The 15,547-nt window shown below is 54.3% G+C and overlaps 1 protein-coding gene across 1 annotated transcript; it reads left to right on the top strand.

Moving 5' to 3' along the window:
* Window positions 1-2,072: 2,072 nt before the first annotated feature.
* LOC127473788 (uncharacterized) lies at window positions 2,073-13,840 on the top strand. Its single transcript, XM_051793834.1, has 4 exons — window positions 2,073-4,714; window positions 9,168-9,184; window positions 10,819-13,633; window positions 13,721-13,840. Exons 1-4 carry the CDS (start codon window positions 2,258-2,260, stop codon window positions 13,838-13,840), a joined length of 5,409 nt encoding a protein of 1,802 aa, XP_051649794.1. The 5' UTR covers window positions 2,073-2,257.
* Window positions 13,841-15,547: the final 1,707 nt, after the last annotated feature.

Raw genomic sequence — 15,547 nt, 5'->3', positions numbered from 1 at the left:
TTACGAAAAATTAGGTGGACGCCTGAGTTTTGAGATTTCTTCTTCGGATGTCCTTTTCCCGTACTCTTGTACTTGGACCTGGCTGACTGCTGCTATTTTGGTGTTGCAAGTTCTATATTCTTCCCCACCCTTTATCGTCTTTCTTCCCAGAAATGGTAGCACTACTGAGTCTGACTTATTTTTTCCAGTCCTTATTTCTCTGATGCAAACCCGTTGGTACTGCTGAACCGCAGGTCTGTAAGCTCGTGCACTCTTTCTCTGAATCTTTCGTAACGGGGTGCTGGCGGCACTGGGTCCTTCACCTTCGTTTCTCTGCTGGAGTGATTAGTGCTGACCTGCGTTTCTTTGAAAGAATTTGAATAATACTATGTTGCGTCTGTTTTAGTAGCAAGCCCTGTGACCCGTCACTTCTCATCAGCTATCCGATGTGTTATTCTGTCACGTGTAGATTCATCGGGGATGTTCTTGCCGTTCAACTTCTGCTGCGTAATGTGGGGCAACAGAGGTGAAGCTCCGATTGATATTGTGCCTATCTTCATTTTCCACTCAGAACAGAAAGTTTCAGATTCAGATGAAAACGTGTCTGACAACGTAACTTGCACGAAATATTATGGTTTATTAACGGAGAAGGGCGAATATTTAGAATGACTTCCCCTAATTCTACAAGACTGGCTCAGGAAAATAGGATTGACGTTTTTCTTTCAGTATCTCGTTTTCCCGAAGTGATGTATTTTCAGCATTGGTTAATGCTGTTTCAGTGTTGGACTACCAAACGAAAGTGTATGTGCCTCGATGATAGGGGACGTTAGATATTTTTCCTCCCTACTGCATTTTCCTCCTCTCTGCCGTGTCCTCTCCCATCTTTTGTTGAAGGCATCTGCAGAAATGGAAGCGTTAGTGGGCTTGATAATTCTTTTTTTTTTTGACCTTGACTTCCTTAATCTCTTTGTGCAGTTATTTCTCATTTTTGGCTTCAACCTGAGTGGTTGTTGGCTCTTGTTTACCGTCTCTGTAGAACTGCCTGTTCTACATAGGTGTACGATGCGATCTAAAGAAGAAAATCACATGGCGCTGGTGGGTTTTTGTTTGTTTGTTTGAGGAGGTTGAGCGTTTTTTGTTGCTGTTTTTCTCAATCGGTCTTTTATTTCTAATCATTTCCTCTTAGAAATGATATATTTTCCTACTTGATAGTGTTTAATGACAAGGGTGTTCTAAGTGCTAGTTGTTTTATTTTTATTATGGACCCCCGAGGTGCATGTGGATGAGCACCGCTGCAGGGTGCTGAGTTACTCTCGAACGGAGCACTATGTCCAAAGTCCAGCACAACCTCTACTGTGTAAGTCTTCAAGGAAAAATTCGGCGTAGTGTTTGGAAAAGGGTGACTTATACAGGTTTGATTCAGTCCAAACTGATCAGTCTCTTATGTGGAGGTGAAAGTTAAAAGACCAGAGCTAAGATCTCTAAGGAGATTGGGTGGGTCATCATCGCTTTTTGTATTATTATGGGTCGGGTTCTATGCTGGCAGCGTTCCAGTGAGGGTCTATAAGTCGTCAGAAAGGGGGAGATGATGTTCTGTCCCTGTATTGCAGGATGTGAGGACTGCTCATTCGGACTGTTCATGGGGGTATTTTAGTCCCCAAGCCCATGACTTTGGTTTGATCTGCATTCAATCTACTCTGTGCAATGGGGTGGGGAGTCTGTGCTTTCGAGATTAACGCAAAATGCTGATAACACTTTGCACGTCATATCAGGAGCAATTTCTATAATATCACAATAAAAATTTCCCGTGCGATTAGAAATACAACGACGAGGGCAGGCGTGTTAATTCTAATTGATCGTGTTGAGCTGGAGGATCAAAGCAGAGGCCGGATGGAGCAATTCCGAGGAAGGAAGTGCACTGCCGAAGGGAACACACATCTCCGTGGCAGTGCGGGCATGTCTCGTTGGCGCTCGGTGCGTGCAGTGCCGGGAGGAGGCTGCGGGCGCCGCTGTTGCCCGAGAGGAGCGAGAGGAAGGTCGGAGCGCTGCAGCCCCGCCCGCTGCGGCCCGGCTCGATCGCTGGATCGCTGGATTCCTGGGTCGGCAGCCGGATTGCGGTCTGCGATTGTGCCTGCGGAGCTGATCCCTGCTGAAGAAGGCGGTGGGTCTGGCGGCAGCGGCTGGGAGCGGCAAGTCGTTGCCAGAGCGGGAGCCGGATCGGCGGCGGTCGGCGGGGATCTGCCGGCGGTGTTGCGGTGCCGGCGGTGCGGCGGCGGAGATGTGCGCGGCGGGGAGGCGCTGGGGCCGGCGGCAGCGAGTGCTGCTGTGGGGCGTCCTGCTGGCGGCCTGGGAGGCGGCGTGGGGGCAGCTGCGCTACTCGGTGCCCGAGGAGATGCCCAAGGGCTCGTTCGTGGGCGACGTGGCCAAGGACCTGGGGCTGCAGATGCCGGCGCTCCCAGACCGCGGCGCCCGCGTTGTCAGTGAAGGTAGGACGCAGTATTTTGGTCTGCACGGGAAGACGGGACATTTAGTGACGGCCGAGAGGATCGACAGAGAGCAGCTGTGCCGGCTGGTGGAGAAATGCGTGCTGCGCTGTGAGCTGATAGTGGAGGGGGAAATGAAGTTTTATGAAATCGAAGTGGAAATCACGGACATTAACGATAACGCGCCCACTTTCAGAGAGGCAGAAAAAGAACTGAGAGTGAGCGAGACGACAGCTCCGGGATCGCGATTTTCCCTCCGGGAAGCGCAAGACGCAGATTCAGGAAGAAATTCCCTGCAGAGCTACGAGCTGAGTGGCGACGAGCACTTCTCGCTGGCCGTGCAGACGGGCCCCGGCGGGGATCAGCGTCCCGAGCTGGTGCTGGCGAAGGCGCTGGACCGGGAGGAGGCGGCGTTCCACGAGCTGGTGCTGAGGGCGAGCGACGGCGGCGAGCCGTCCCGGACGGGCACGGCGCGGATCCGCGTGACGGTGCTGGACGCGAACGACAACGCGCCCGTGTTCAGCCAGGCGGAGTACACGGTGCGTGTGCCGGAGGACGTGCCCGTGGGCTCCATCCTCGTCACTGTCACAGCCACCGACCCCGACGAGGGCTTGAATGGGGACGTGAAATACACTTTCCATAAAATTTCAGACCGAGCGTCGGAACTTTTCTATCTGAATATCGAGTCAGGAGAAATAACCCTTAAAGATGATTTGGACTTCGACGAAATCTCCTTCCATGAACTGGAGGTGCAGGCACATGATGGAGGAGAACTCTCTGACACGGCTAAAATTATTATCACTGTGACAGACGTGAACGACAATGCGCCCGAGATTTCGGTGAGGTCCGCGTTGAGCGAGATTTCTGAGGACGCCCCTTCGGGGACAGTTGTAGCCCTGCTGCACGTGCACGACCGCGACTCCGGGGCCAACGGCGAGGTGCGCTGCTCACTCGACGGGAGGCTCCCGTTCCGCCTGGAGAGCTCGCAGGGCAGCTACTACCGCGTGGTGACAGCGAGAGAGCTGGACCGGGAGCAGGAGTGGGAGTACAACGTGACGGTGCGGGCGGCCGACGGCGGTCGTCCGTCGCTGCAGAGCAGCAGGGTGCTGTGTGTGCGGGTGCTGGACGTGAACGACAACGCGCCGGTGTTCTTGCAGGAGCGCTACAGCGCTCGGCTGTGGGAGAACAACGTGGCGGGCGCGCTGGTGCTGCGGGTGCGGGCGACGGACTCGGACTGGGGGGAGAACGCGCGCGTGCGGTACCGGCTGGGGGAGGGTGGTGTGCGGGGCTCGGCGCTGTCGTCGTACGTGTCGGTGCAGGCGGAGACGGGCGCGCTGTACGCGCTGCGCTCGTTCGATTACGAGGAGGTGCGCGAGGTGGGGCTGTGGGTCTGGGCGGAGGACGGCGGCTCGCCGGCGCTGAGCAGCAACGTGTCGGTGCGGCTGGTGATCGTGGACGAGAACGACAACGCGCCGCAGGTGCTGTACCCGCCGGCGGCGGGGGCGTCGGGCTCGGGGTGGGCGGGCGTGGAGCTGGCGGCGCGGTCGAGCGAGGCCGGCGCGCTGGTGGCCAAGGTGGTGGCGGTGGACGCGGACGCGGGTCAGAACGCGTGGCTGTCGTACGAGCTGGCCAAGGCGACGGAGCCGGGGCTGTTCCGCGTGGGGCTGCACAGCGGCGAGGTGCGCACGGCGCGCTCGCCACTGGCCCGCGACGCGGCGCGCCAGAGCCTGGTGGTGCTGGTGAAGGACCACGGGCGGCCGGCGCTGTCGGCCACGGCCACGCTGAGCGTGGTGCTGGCCGAGAGCGTGGCCGAGCTGCTGGCCGAGCTGGGCAGCGCGGCGCGGGCGGAGGCGGAGGCGGGGGCGGGCGAGGCGGGCGGCAGCCTGACGCGCTGGCTGGTGCTGGCCGTGGCCGCCGTGTCGTGCCTCTTCCTCGCCTTCCTGCTGCTGCTGCTGGCGCTGCGCCTGCGGCGCTGGCGGCGCTCGCGGCAGCAGCTGCTGGCGGCGGGCAGCGGCGCCTTGCGCGGCGTGCCGGCCACGCACTTCGTGGGCATCGACGGCGTGCGCGCCTTCCTGCACTCCTACTCGCACGACGTGTCTCTCACGGCCGACTCGCGCAAGAGCCACCTCCGCTTCTCGGCCGCCAGCTGCTGCGACACCCTGCCGGCCCGGCCGCCGCCCGACGAGCCCGCGCCGCTGCTCGGAGACCAGGAACCTGCCGGTGCCCAGCAGCCGGACCCCGCCCCTCTCCCGGTGAGTTCCTCTGATCAAACTGTTTCTGCGAAGCTTCTCCTTCGGCTCTTCTGCTGTTTCCCTGCCGTACTTCATTCTGTGTGTACGGAAGTTTGCTGACAAAGCTGGCAGAGGTTCGTGCATTGGTACTTTGTCGGCTGGGGGGAGGTGGACTTTGGGTCCTTGGTCGGTGCTCCAGGTTGCTGGGGAGGCAGGTGTAGTGAGGCTGATGGTGGCTGGAAGTTTCAGTGATGCTCTGTGGTTTCATCATGCACCAAATCCTTTCTATTCCCTGACGTGTAACACCCGTGTTCCTTTCAGTCCTTGGTCTTCTGTACAGGTGTATTGCCTTACTAGCAAATTTTTGTTTGTGTTATTTGCACATTCAGGTGTTTTCCCAACAGCACCTGCACTTGATTTGGGTGAGGTTCTCTGGATTGCAAGATTAACTTTACCGTATGTGACTCTGCTGCTCAGAATTTGTACTCTTGTAGCCTTCATGTGTCTCAATGATACATAATGGAGGTCAGTAGGAAATGTCTTTGCATTCGTCCATACTTTATTCCTTGTGTTTCCTGTAGAGAAATTGGCTGGACAACAACTGGTGCCTTGATGATGTCTGTCTGCCTGTTATGAAGATGAAGGATTGGGTTGCAAGCAGTGACTGCTCAAAAACATTTATGGGTGGCTGCTTGTGGAGGAGGAAATGCAGGAGGAAATGACAGGGGTGTTGTGCTGATTTCTTATGTTTTGAGGTTGAGTCTTGTGCAATGAGGCTAGATGTGGTTTGGCTATAAAATACATGTCATGGCAAGAGCCTTGCGCGAGTGCAAGGGGAGAGACTCAAGGTGCAGAGGGAGATGTAAGGAGAGGGTGATTGCCCCTATTCACTGACCCACTGTGAATGTCTGCATACATTCACTGGAGCACTGCTCCTCTTTTCCTTTTAGAACTTTGAGCTTTCTTCACAGAAGGTCAGTGAGCAGAGAAATGTATCTTCATGCAGAAGTGTAAAGATATCTGTGTGAAGTCAGTGGATTGAAGAGAAACAGTCGGATAAACTGTGTGTTATGTGCCACGTACTTGTAAATTAGATGGTTCAAAGAGCATTCTGGATAATGTGATGGGTCGGGGATTTGAGTCTTGGGAGCTGTGCAGGAGAGTCTGTTGAAGGACACAAGGAAATGCTTTTCTTGTTTTTGGGTTCATTACCCACCTGTAGTATCTTGCAATGTGAGGTTTTCCTTCCAAACTGTTTGGCAGGAAGACATATTCCAGCTGTATGGAGAGCCCTGGGAGGTTTTTTGTTTGTGTTTGCATGTTGTCATAATTGTGTAACTGCAAAGCTTAATTATATAGTTATGACAAACGTCATGTGGGAGCTTTGGGAAGAGCAAGCTTTGTGTTCACTTCCTCATAAACAACTGAATTAATCTCCTACTCTTAGTTACATAATCTAAAAGAGTGTTGTGGTCTTAATTTCTGCAGGAGTCAACTATCTGTCTTTCTGTTTCGATGATCTCAAGATGGGCCTTTGTCTCGGATAGAGTGTGTAAAAGCAGATCTGCTCTATTTGCCTGCCTGTTACATTTGTTGCCTTTCCTGTTTACAGCTGGAAAGAGAAAGGCTTTCAAGACATGTTTCTTTCAGCTGTCACTGTAAGAAATGCTCTTGCTTGTCACATGCCAAGGGTGAGAAGTCAAATAATATCCACAGTAAGGAGACGTTGTCTGAGAAATATTTCTTTTTTGGGGAGGTCTTTCTGTCAGTCTTGAAGATCTCTGATAACCATGAGAGCTGTGAGGAGTCTGATGAGTGTTGTGTGTGTTGTGTGTGAGGAGGTGCTGGTGGAGACATGGCCTGTGTTTTGCTGACTCCCAGAGATGAAACTTGGCCTTTTGAACATAAGTCAGAAGGAATCTTCTTTTTTGATATTGCATGGTTTGGACTCAAATGGCCAAGTTTTGGCTTCAGCACATCTTATGTTATGAGTGGTAGAGCTTTCAAAGAGCCCATGTGTGATGTTCCCTTTGAGCTGATATTTGATGACTGGGTTTTTAAATGAGCTTTTGATTGCTTTTGATCTGTATAACATTTTAAAGTTATTCAAATTATTGGAATGATCAGAATAATCTTTGTTGTGATGCTTGGGATCTAAGAAGTTGTGTGTGCAACTTTTCTTGTAATGTTGTCCATCTGCAGATTTAACTTTCCTGTGCTGTGGTTTTTGGATGGGGAAAAGAGTTCTGTCTGTCCAGAGAAAAGGCTGTGCAGGAGTTCACTCTGACACACTGTGAAGTGGCTAAAAGAGAGGTGTAAAGGTTCAGTTTGATCCAGTTGCTGGATGAGACCACAGCTGTGGTTCCAAACTTGTTTGTTTTTTCACTGCCAAAGACATGAGTGTGTCTGGGGTCTATGCTGTGAGCTCCTGTGTGAGCCTCCTGTGTACTTCCTACCAACCAGTTTCCTCTTGCTGTGTTTTATTTGTTTGTTTGCTTTGTGTCAAGGAGTAAAGCTGGTCCTCCTTGTGCCTGGCAATGCTGTGAACAAATCAAAGCTGTTGAAGCTTCTGAGGAGCAGCTCAGATATCTCAGTTCCCCTGAACTAACAGGAGTTATTTAGTGTGGAGAAGAGAAAGCTCAATGGGCACCTCATTTCTCTGGTTGGGTGAGGTTTTGATGAGGGTGGATGAGGTTTTGAGTGTTTTAATCCAGTGGAAAGTGTTCCTGCCCATGGTAGAGCTGGGGATTGAATGACCTTGAAAGAACCTTTCCAACCAAACTACTTGAAAAGCAGTTGTAGTGAGGTGGAGGTTGTTCTCTTCTGCCAAGTCTTAAAAGAAAGAGGAACAGAAAATGGTCTTAAGCTGTACCATGGGTGATCCAGGTTAGATATTTGATTTTCTTTGTTTGTTTGTTTCTCTGAAAGAATAGGTACTGGAATAACTTGACCAGGGAGGTGATGGAGTCACCCTCTCTGGAAGTGTTGGAGAGGTCTTTGGATGTGGCACTTGGGGTATGGTTTACAAGTGATTGTGGTAGTGCTTGGGCTGAGGGTTGGACCAGATGATCTTGAAGGTCTCTTCCAACTTTTGATTCTGTCACTCAGTATGAAACACCAAAAGACATCTTGTGATTGTCAGGGTGGGAGAGAAGTTCTTCTCCATACTCTGAAGGTGGACATCAGCTAAGACAAACAGTTTGATAAGTTTGTATTTCCCTAAAATGGGACTGAATTAAATGCTCTTTTTGCTGGGGCTGCCATGTAGTCAAAAGTTGGGTATTGTCCATGGTGCAACCAAAGGCTGTGAATGCAGAGCCAGGAAATGGAGAGGCTGGATTTGAATGAGGAAAACAGGGGGGTTTGATTTCATGCCTGGTGCCAAGGTCTGTGCCATGTTTCCTTTGATCCTGATATCCCTGTCCTGAAAGGCAGTGACAGTCCTCCAGCAATAAAGGATTTCCTGAAAACCTGTGCATTAGAGAACCATGAATGGGTTCTACAATGTGTAGACTGAATTACCTTTCCTATATGAAACTTTGATTATCCATTTGTATCTCTGCAGAGCAGAGTGATGTAGAGTTTCTTCATAGTTGCAATCAGACTTTCTTTCAAGATTTTGTTTCCTGTAAGGTCGTGGTCTTTTTATGCACTTCTGGTCAGTGCTTCTGCCTTTGAACCTGTGTCTGTGGTTTGGCAGCAAATGCTTCCTTCAGCCACCTCGGGCAAAATTCTGTGTGTGAGGAATATGAAGAAAAAGCAAAAAGGGAATCTGTTGTAATTTCTCTGAAGGTTAATCTTGAGAAAGGGGCCCATGATGAAGTGCTTGATATTTGTGGGAGGTGAGCAGGCCACAAAGTAGAATTGCTGAGAGCTGAGGACTCTTTCTTAAAATGAATCCCATAACTAGGTAGTCCAGTGTAAGATGTTGGGGCTGCACTTGCAGCTTGAGATCTCAGTGACTTCCAAGTGCTTGCAGAGATGAATTTCAGTCAAGACCCAGAAGATTTCCCAGTGAGGTTCTGTGATCACCCCTTGTCTTCTGATGCTTTACTGCCTTGCTTCTCTGATTTACATTTTTGGGTTTTGTTTCTTAGTTTGACATGACAGAAGGTTTCCTTGTATTTATCAGCATTGCTTCATTCAGCAATGCATGGTGTGTTAGTGCCTCTTGTTCATGCTACAGCAGGTGTGAAAGGCTGGAGAGTGAAGGTGTCCTTGAGTTCTGTTACTGTCAGGACAAATAGATATAACCAAGACCTAAGCAGAAGCTGTAAGCCTGTAGAACAGTGTTTGTGGTAAAAGAAGGCAGAAGATTCACTCTTAGTCATTCCTTTGGTGAGCCATTCTCTGTTGGATGACCACTCTTCTTTTATTTTGGAGCTTTGTAATTTTCAGTCTTTAGAATCCTTCCATTTTTTCTCAGAATGGTGGTGAGCAGGCAAACGTGCCTCCCTTCTTGGTGTTCTTGTAGTGCATTATCATCTCATGGTAAATTTTGCCAAGGATGAGAGGGTCACAAGCAAAGCTGCCAGTTGTGTAGCAGGAAAGAGAAGACAGGAGAGCTCTGTGTGTGAGACTGTAGAAGGACATGGTCATTCCCTTGCTTATCAAATGTCACAGGTAACACCTGCATGTACCTGATGGGGTACCATGTAATCTGAGCTGCTTCTGAACAGTGAGGCCTATGAAATATTATTACATCTGTTCCTTTCTGTGTGTTCCCAACTCTTGCCTTTCTTGGTGTCATGAGCTCAACCTCAGGCTGTCTGCTCTTATGTGGAAGGTCACTTCTCTTCCAGCTGTCCCAATGCAGTTGAGATCCCTTACACACCTGTGATGTTTACAGCTGTGAAGGGGAAGCTTTCACAGGCCTATGTGCTCACCCAGGCACACTTGTCTGTAGTGTAACAGTGCAAAAGCATCTCTGCTACAATCCTCAAAGGGCAGAGTGGTCACCCAGTGAAGCCAAGGCTTCTCTAAACAGACCAGGAGCCAGTGGGAGAGTATGTGCAGAGTGTCTCTCACACAGTTGCCCAGAACATGCTGGACACTCATCTGGAGACTGTTACATGGATGAGGAACTGGCTGGATAGTCACCTTGAAGGAGTTCTAGACAACAGCTGAATGTCCAAGTGCAAACCTGCAACTTGTCCCTCAAGGGTCTTTCCTGGGAGCAGTACTGTTTAGTATCTTCATAGACACTGGGATTGAGCACACCCTCAGCAAATGTGCAGCTGACACCAGTCTGAGTTGATTCATGAGAGGGCAGAGATGCCAGCTAGAGAGAGCTTGATAGGCTGGAGGAGTGGGCCGGTGAAAACATCCTGAAGTTCAACAATGCCAAGTTAAAGGTTTGCACCTGGGTCAGGGCAATCTGCAGGTTCAGTAGGGAGTTGTACATTGGGAAGAGCTTTGCAGGGAAGTACATGGGGTTACTGGTGGGTGGTAAAATGGGACATGATTTGGCAAAATGCACTTGCTTCTTAGAAAGAAGGTTGTATCCTGCACAGTATAAGACAATAAGGCAAACAGGGTGATAGGCTGGTTCACCCCTTCTAAGCTCTTTTTGTGTGACACCAGCTAAAGCAATGCATGCTTTCAATGACCTTGAAAGAACCCTTCCAACCAAAACCATTGTTTGAATCTATGAAGGACTTGGTGTGGCTTTGCAGTTTCCTATTGTCAGCCCCTCAAGTATGGAGAGGAAAAGAAGGATGTTTCAAGGATCACAAACAAAAGAGTAACTGTTATTGTGCTATCTTAGCATAGAGATGGCTTCCATTGCTTTAGGTTGATCCATTTCTCGGGTTAATTCATCCCAGGTAATAAATGCAAAAGATTTCAAAAGATCTAACACAGTTCAAAAATGCTCTTGAAGTCTTCCCTATATTATCATTTACTGGTCCTATAGTTGGCCCTGGTTTTATTAAGAGCAACTGTGTTCCTTCCCTTATCATTCTGCTATGAATATTTATGATTATTTGCTTCTGATTATTCACTGTGATAATGACCTAAAATCACCCGACAGCGCATCTCAGTTCCAAAGGCCTTAGGAAGCACATTAAGCAGGTCCTGCTTTGATTGCTGATGGGAATCGAGGAGAGACCCCATGGCCGTTGCAGCCCCGATCGCGACCCCAAGTTGTTCCCCGCCGAGCGCGGCCCTGAGGCGGCTGCAGTGTTGTGTCGGCGCCTCCGGGTGCCGCTGTTGGGCCGCCGCCGAGCGTTGCTGGAGCCGCGGCCGCCGCCGCCTGTGCGTGCTGTCCCCGCAGGCTGCTGGCTCGGGCGGGCAGTGCGGGCCAGAGCGGCAGCGGCACGGGCAGCAGAGGCGAGAGGCGGCGCGGGCAGCAGAGGCGTGCGAGTTGGAGGCGGCGGCGGGCTGGGGGCGCTTTGTCGGGCGCTGCTGTGGCTGCGCAGAGCGGCTGCGAGGGAGGCGGGGCGGCGGCAGGAGCCTGGCGAGCTCGGCGAGCGAGCGCTGTGGGCGATGTCGGGCGGGCGGAGGGCGAGCGGCGGGCCGTCCGGCGGGCGAGCGCTGGTGCTGAGCGCTGTGCTGCTGGGGCTGTGCTGGCGGGCGGCGGCGGAGCGGCTCCGCTACTCCATGGCCGAGGAGCTGCCCAGAGGCTCGCTGGTGGGGCCGCTGGCCCGGGACCTGGGGCTCAGCGCCGACGAGCTGCCGGCGCGCAAGCTGCGGCTCAGCGCGGACAAGCAATACTTCACGGTGAGCGAGACAAACGGGAACCTGTACGTGAGCGAGAGGCTGGACCGGGAGGAGCTGTGCGGCGAGTCATTGTCCTGCTCGGTCAGCTTCGAGGCGCTGGTGCACAACCCGCTCAACGTTTTTCATGTCGAGGTGTCCATCCAGGATGTGAACGACAACTCCCCGGTCTTCAGGAAGACGGCTCTGGACCTCGAGATCGATGAATCGGTTCCTCCCGGCACTCGTTTTCCTCTGGAGATGGCAAGGGACGCAGACGTGGGAAGCAACTCACTGCTGACTTACGAGCTCACCAGCAGCACGTCCTTCTCTCTGGCTTTAAAGGAGAGTGTGGACGGAAGGAAACAGCCGGAATTAGTGCTGGAGCGAGCGCTGGACCGGGAGAAGCAGAGCTCCTTCGAACTGGTGCTGATGGCAGTGGATGGCGGGGACCCAGCGAGGTCCGGGACTGTTCAGATTCGTGTCAACGTGTCTGACGCCAACGACAACCCACCCGTGTTCAGCAAAAGCGTCTACGAGGCGCGAGTGGCCGAGAATCTGCCAGAGGGTTCGCTTGTGCTGCGGGTGCGGGCCACGGATGCGGACGCGGGGTCCAATGGGCGGGTCTCCTACTCCTTCGGCAATGTTCCAGATGGCGTCCCCTTGTTGTTCTCTGTCGACAGCGAGAGCGGCGAGATCAGGACAGCAGGTCCACTCGATTTCGAGGAGACGAGAAAATACATCTTCGTACTGCAGGCGACAGACGGGGGCGGACTCACTGGTTACTGTGAAGTCCAGATAGAAGTCTCAGACGAGAACGACAATGCCCCCGAGATCACTGTTCTGTCGCTGTCGAGCCCAGTGTCCGAGGACGCGCCAGTCGGCACCGTGGTGGCCCTGCTGAAAGTACGAGACGGAGACTCCGGCGAGAACGGTGAGGTGTCGTGCGAGCTGTCGGGAGAGGCGCCGCTGTCGATCGTGGCGTCGTCGGGCGGCTCTTACAAGGTGGTGACGGCGAGCGCGCTGGACCGCGAGCAGGCGTCCGAGCACCGCGTGACGGTGGTGGCCCGGGACCGGGGCAGGCCGGCGCTGTGGAGCAGCACGGAGGTGGTGCTGGAGGTGTCGGACGTGAACGACAACGCGCCGGTGTTCGAGGAGGCGTCGTACAGCGCGTACGTGCGGGAGAACAACCCGGTGGGCGCGCTGGTGTTGCGCGTTGTCGCTCGGGACTTGGACTTGGGCGCGAACGGGCGCGTGAGCTACTGGCTGTCGGGCGGCAGCGCGGGCGCGTTGGGCGCGGCGCCGCCGGTGTCGGTGGAGGCGCGGAGCGGCGCGGTGTACGCGCAGCGCTCGTTGGACTACGAGCAGTGCCGCGAGTTCACGGTGGCCGTGCGGGCGCAGGACGGCGGGTCGCCGGCGCGCAGCTCGACGGCCACGGTGCGCGTGTTCGTGCTCGACCAGAACGACAACGCGCCGCGGGTGCTCTACCCGCCCCCGCCGGCGGCGTCGGGAGCGGCGGCGGGCTCGGTGGGTTCGGCTTTCGAGGTGGTGCCGCGTTCGGCGTCGTCCGGGTACCTGGTGGGCAAGGTGGTGGCGGTGGACGCGGACGCGGGGCGCAACGCGTGGCTGTCGTACGAGCTGGTGCAGGCGTCGGAGCCGGCGCTGTTCCGCGTGGGGCTGCAGAGCGGCGAGGTGCGCACGGCGCGGGCCGTGTCGGAGAGGGACGCGGCCAAGCAGCGCCTGGTGGCCGTGGTGAAGGACCACGGGGAGCCGGCGCTGTCGGCCACGGCCACGCTGCACGTGGTGCTGGCCGAGAGCTTGCAGGAGGCGCTGCCGGAGCTGAGCGAGCGGGCGGCGGGCGCCGAGGCGGCGGGCGAGCTGCAGTTCTGGCTGGTGCTGGCGCTGGCGCTGCTGTCGGCGCTGTTGGTGCTGAGCGTGGCGCTGGCCGTGCTGGCGCGGCTGCGGCGGGCCGGGCCGCCCGCCGTGCTGCGCTGCCTGGGCGCGCAGCGCTTGTCGCTGGCCGGCGCCGCCTTCCCGGCCGACTTCTGCGAGGGTACCTTGCCCTACTCCTACAACCTGTGCGTGGCGGCGCCGCCCCGCGCCACCCCCGAGGCCACTTGGCCGCCGCCGCCGCTGCCCATCGTGCCCGCGGAGGAGCTTGTGGCCGGGGAGCCCTGCGAGAAGCCGAGCCCGAGCAGCGGCGCCGTCCTGGGAGAGCCACCCGCCGACCTCGACGCACCGCAGGTCTGTAAGCCCCTTCACTCCCTCCTTCTGACGTTTTCCTAAGGGTGTGCAGGTGGCAGTGTGTTCTGTGACTTTGTTTCGGTTCAGGTGCAGTATGTGCCTGTCGCTGTTTCCGCATGCGCGGGTAATAACTCTGCCCCGTTTCAGTCAGCAGGCGTTGCCAACCGGCACTTCCTGCCTTATGAGCTGTCACAGATGTCGGCTTAGTCGAGAGGTTCTTGTCGTTCAACTCATGCTGTATAAAACCGTAGAGGACTTGTAAAGATCTGCTTCTACAGTCTGCTTTCTTTAATTTTCCTCTCAGAGCAGTAACGTAGCGACAGCTCCTCTTTGGTCAACTGCTCAGGTTTTTCTGCAAACCTTGTGTTGTGTGAAATAGCATGGGTTAATAACGGTGAAGGTGGGTACTTAGAAAGCGATCTGCTAATTCCACATGGTGGAGTTGGCAATACCAATGACGCTCAATAATGAGATTTTTCCTTCCTGATCCTTCCTTACCGTGTAGATGTACTGACCTGTTTGTTTGTTATTTCGGAATGTTAAGGACACTTGCTAGAGGAAAGGACAGCTGTTCTTCCCTAAGGAATATGCCTACCTTCCACCCTGTGCCGTCCCATTTTTTGGTGTATGTGGGCTACAGAAAAGGCAAGCTATGATGAGATCAGTTTATTTTATCAGAGCTTTTTTTCTTTGTTCTCTTTCTGCGATTATTTCTCATTCAGAGTTTGGTTCCTTCTTATTTACCGTTCCTGAGATGGTTAACTACAGAGAGATTGAATGTGATCTAAGAAATGCTTGATAGCACCTCTCGTTAAGGCTGTGATCAAGAATGGAACACTAGGCTGTATGCAAAAGCCTTAACATTTAGGATGTAATGAAAAATTGAGAAGTACTGGTTAGAGGAGAGCAATGCAGGCTGAATCGGAGTAGCCTCGGATGTGCAAGTGAAAAGTAAAAAAGCAGAGAGGGAAGGGCAGTCCCTAGAATGGCTGCTTTAGAGGAGGAATCTTCATCAGTGCTATGTGCCATTGCTCAGGGCCTGAGAATCTACCGTGACTGGACGTGTTCGAGCGTTGACGCTCAGAGAGGAAAAACTACAGGACGACTGACACAAAAAGCTCTGCAGTTGCAGGGAGGATACTGTGCTTTCCTATCATGGAGTAGTAGATTCGGAAAACTCTGCACCATATTAAAAGAACTTTGTATCTATAGATTATCACAATCCCATCAATATTTTCCCGTGCGGTAGAAAGAACATAACGCCAGGTCTCCACTGTACTGGACCCGACATTTTCGTGACGAACGTCCCGTCGTTTTGAGCTTTCCATGGGCAAGGCAGGGCGGGCACTGCTCGTTGGCGCTCGGTGCGTGCAGTGCCGGGAGGAGGCTGCGGGCGCCGCTGTTGCCCGAGAGGAGCGAGAGGAAGGTCGGAGCGCTGCAGCCCCGCCCGCTGCGGCCCGGCTCGATCGCTGGATCGCTGGATTCCTGGATTGAGAAGCGGTCTGTTTCCGATCGTCCCGTCGGTGCGGATCCGAGCTCCAGGGAGGCGGAGGGGCGGGCGGCAGTAGCCGGGAACGACAAGTCGAGCCGGAGCGGGAGCCGGATCGGCGGTGGTCGGCCGGGATCTGCCGGCGGTGTTGCGGTGCCGGCGGTGCGGCGGCGGAGATGTGCGCGGCGGGGAGGCGCTGGGGCCGGCGGCAGCGAGTGCTGCTGTGGGGCGTCCTGCTGGCGGCCTGGGAGGCGGCGTGGGGGCAGCTGCGCTACTCGGTGCCCGAGGAGATGCCCAAGGGCTCGTTCGTGGGCGACGTAGCCAAGGACCTGGGGCTGCAGCTGCCGGAGCTCCGAGACAGCGGCGTCCGAGTTGTCTCTGTCGGTAGGACGCAGTATTTTGCTCTGCACGGGAAGACGGGACAT

The sequence above is a fragment of the Manacus candei genome, unplaced genomic scaffold, assembly GCF_025592945.1.
Source record: "Manacus candei isolate 608988 ecotype Guabito, Panama unplaced genomic scaffold, ASM2559294v1 h1tg000037l, whole genome shotgun sequence".
NCBI lineage: Eukaryota > Metazoa > Chordata > Aves > Passeriformes > Pipridae > Manacus > Manacus candei.
This window is presented reverse-complemented; position numbering and strand designations above follow the sequence as displayed.

What these genes read in the sequence shown, in the direction of transcription:
- LOC127473788 (XM_051793834.1), top strand. Translation starts at nt 2,258, where the DNA reads ATGTGCGCGGCGGGGAGGCGCTGGGGCCGGCGGCAGCGAGTGCTGCTG. An exon ending in CCGACCTCGACGCACCGCAG is followed by an intron (nt 13,634 to 13,720) that starts GTCTGTAAGCCC and finishes GTTTCGGTTCAG; the next exon opens with GTGCAGTATGTGCCTGTCGC.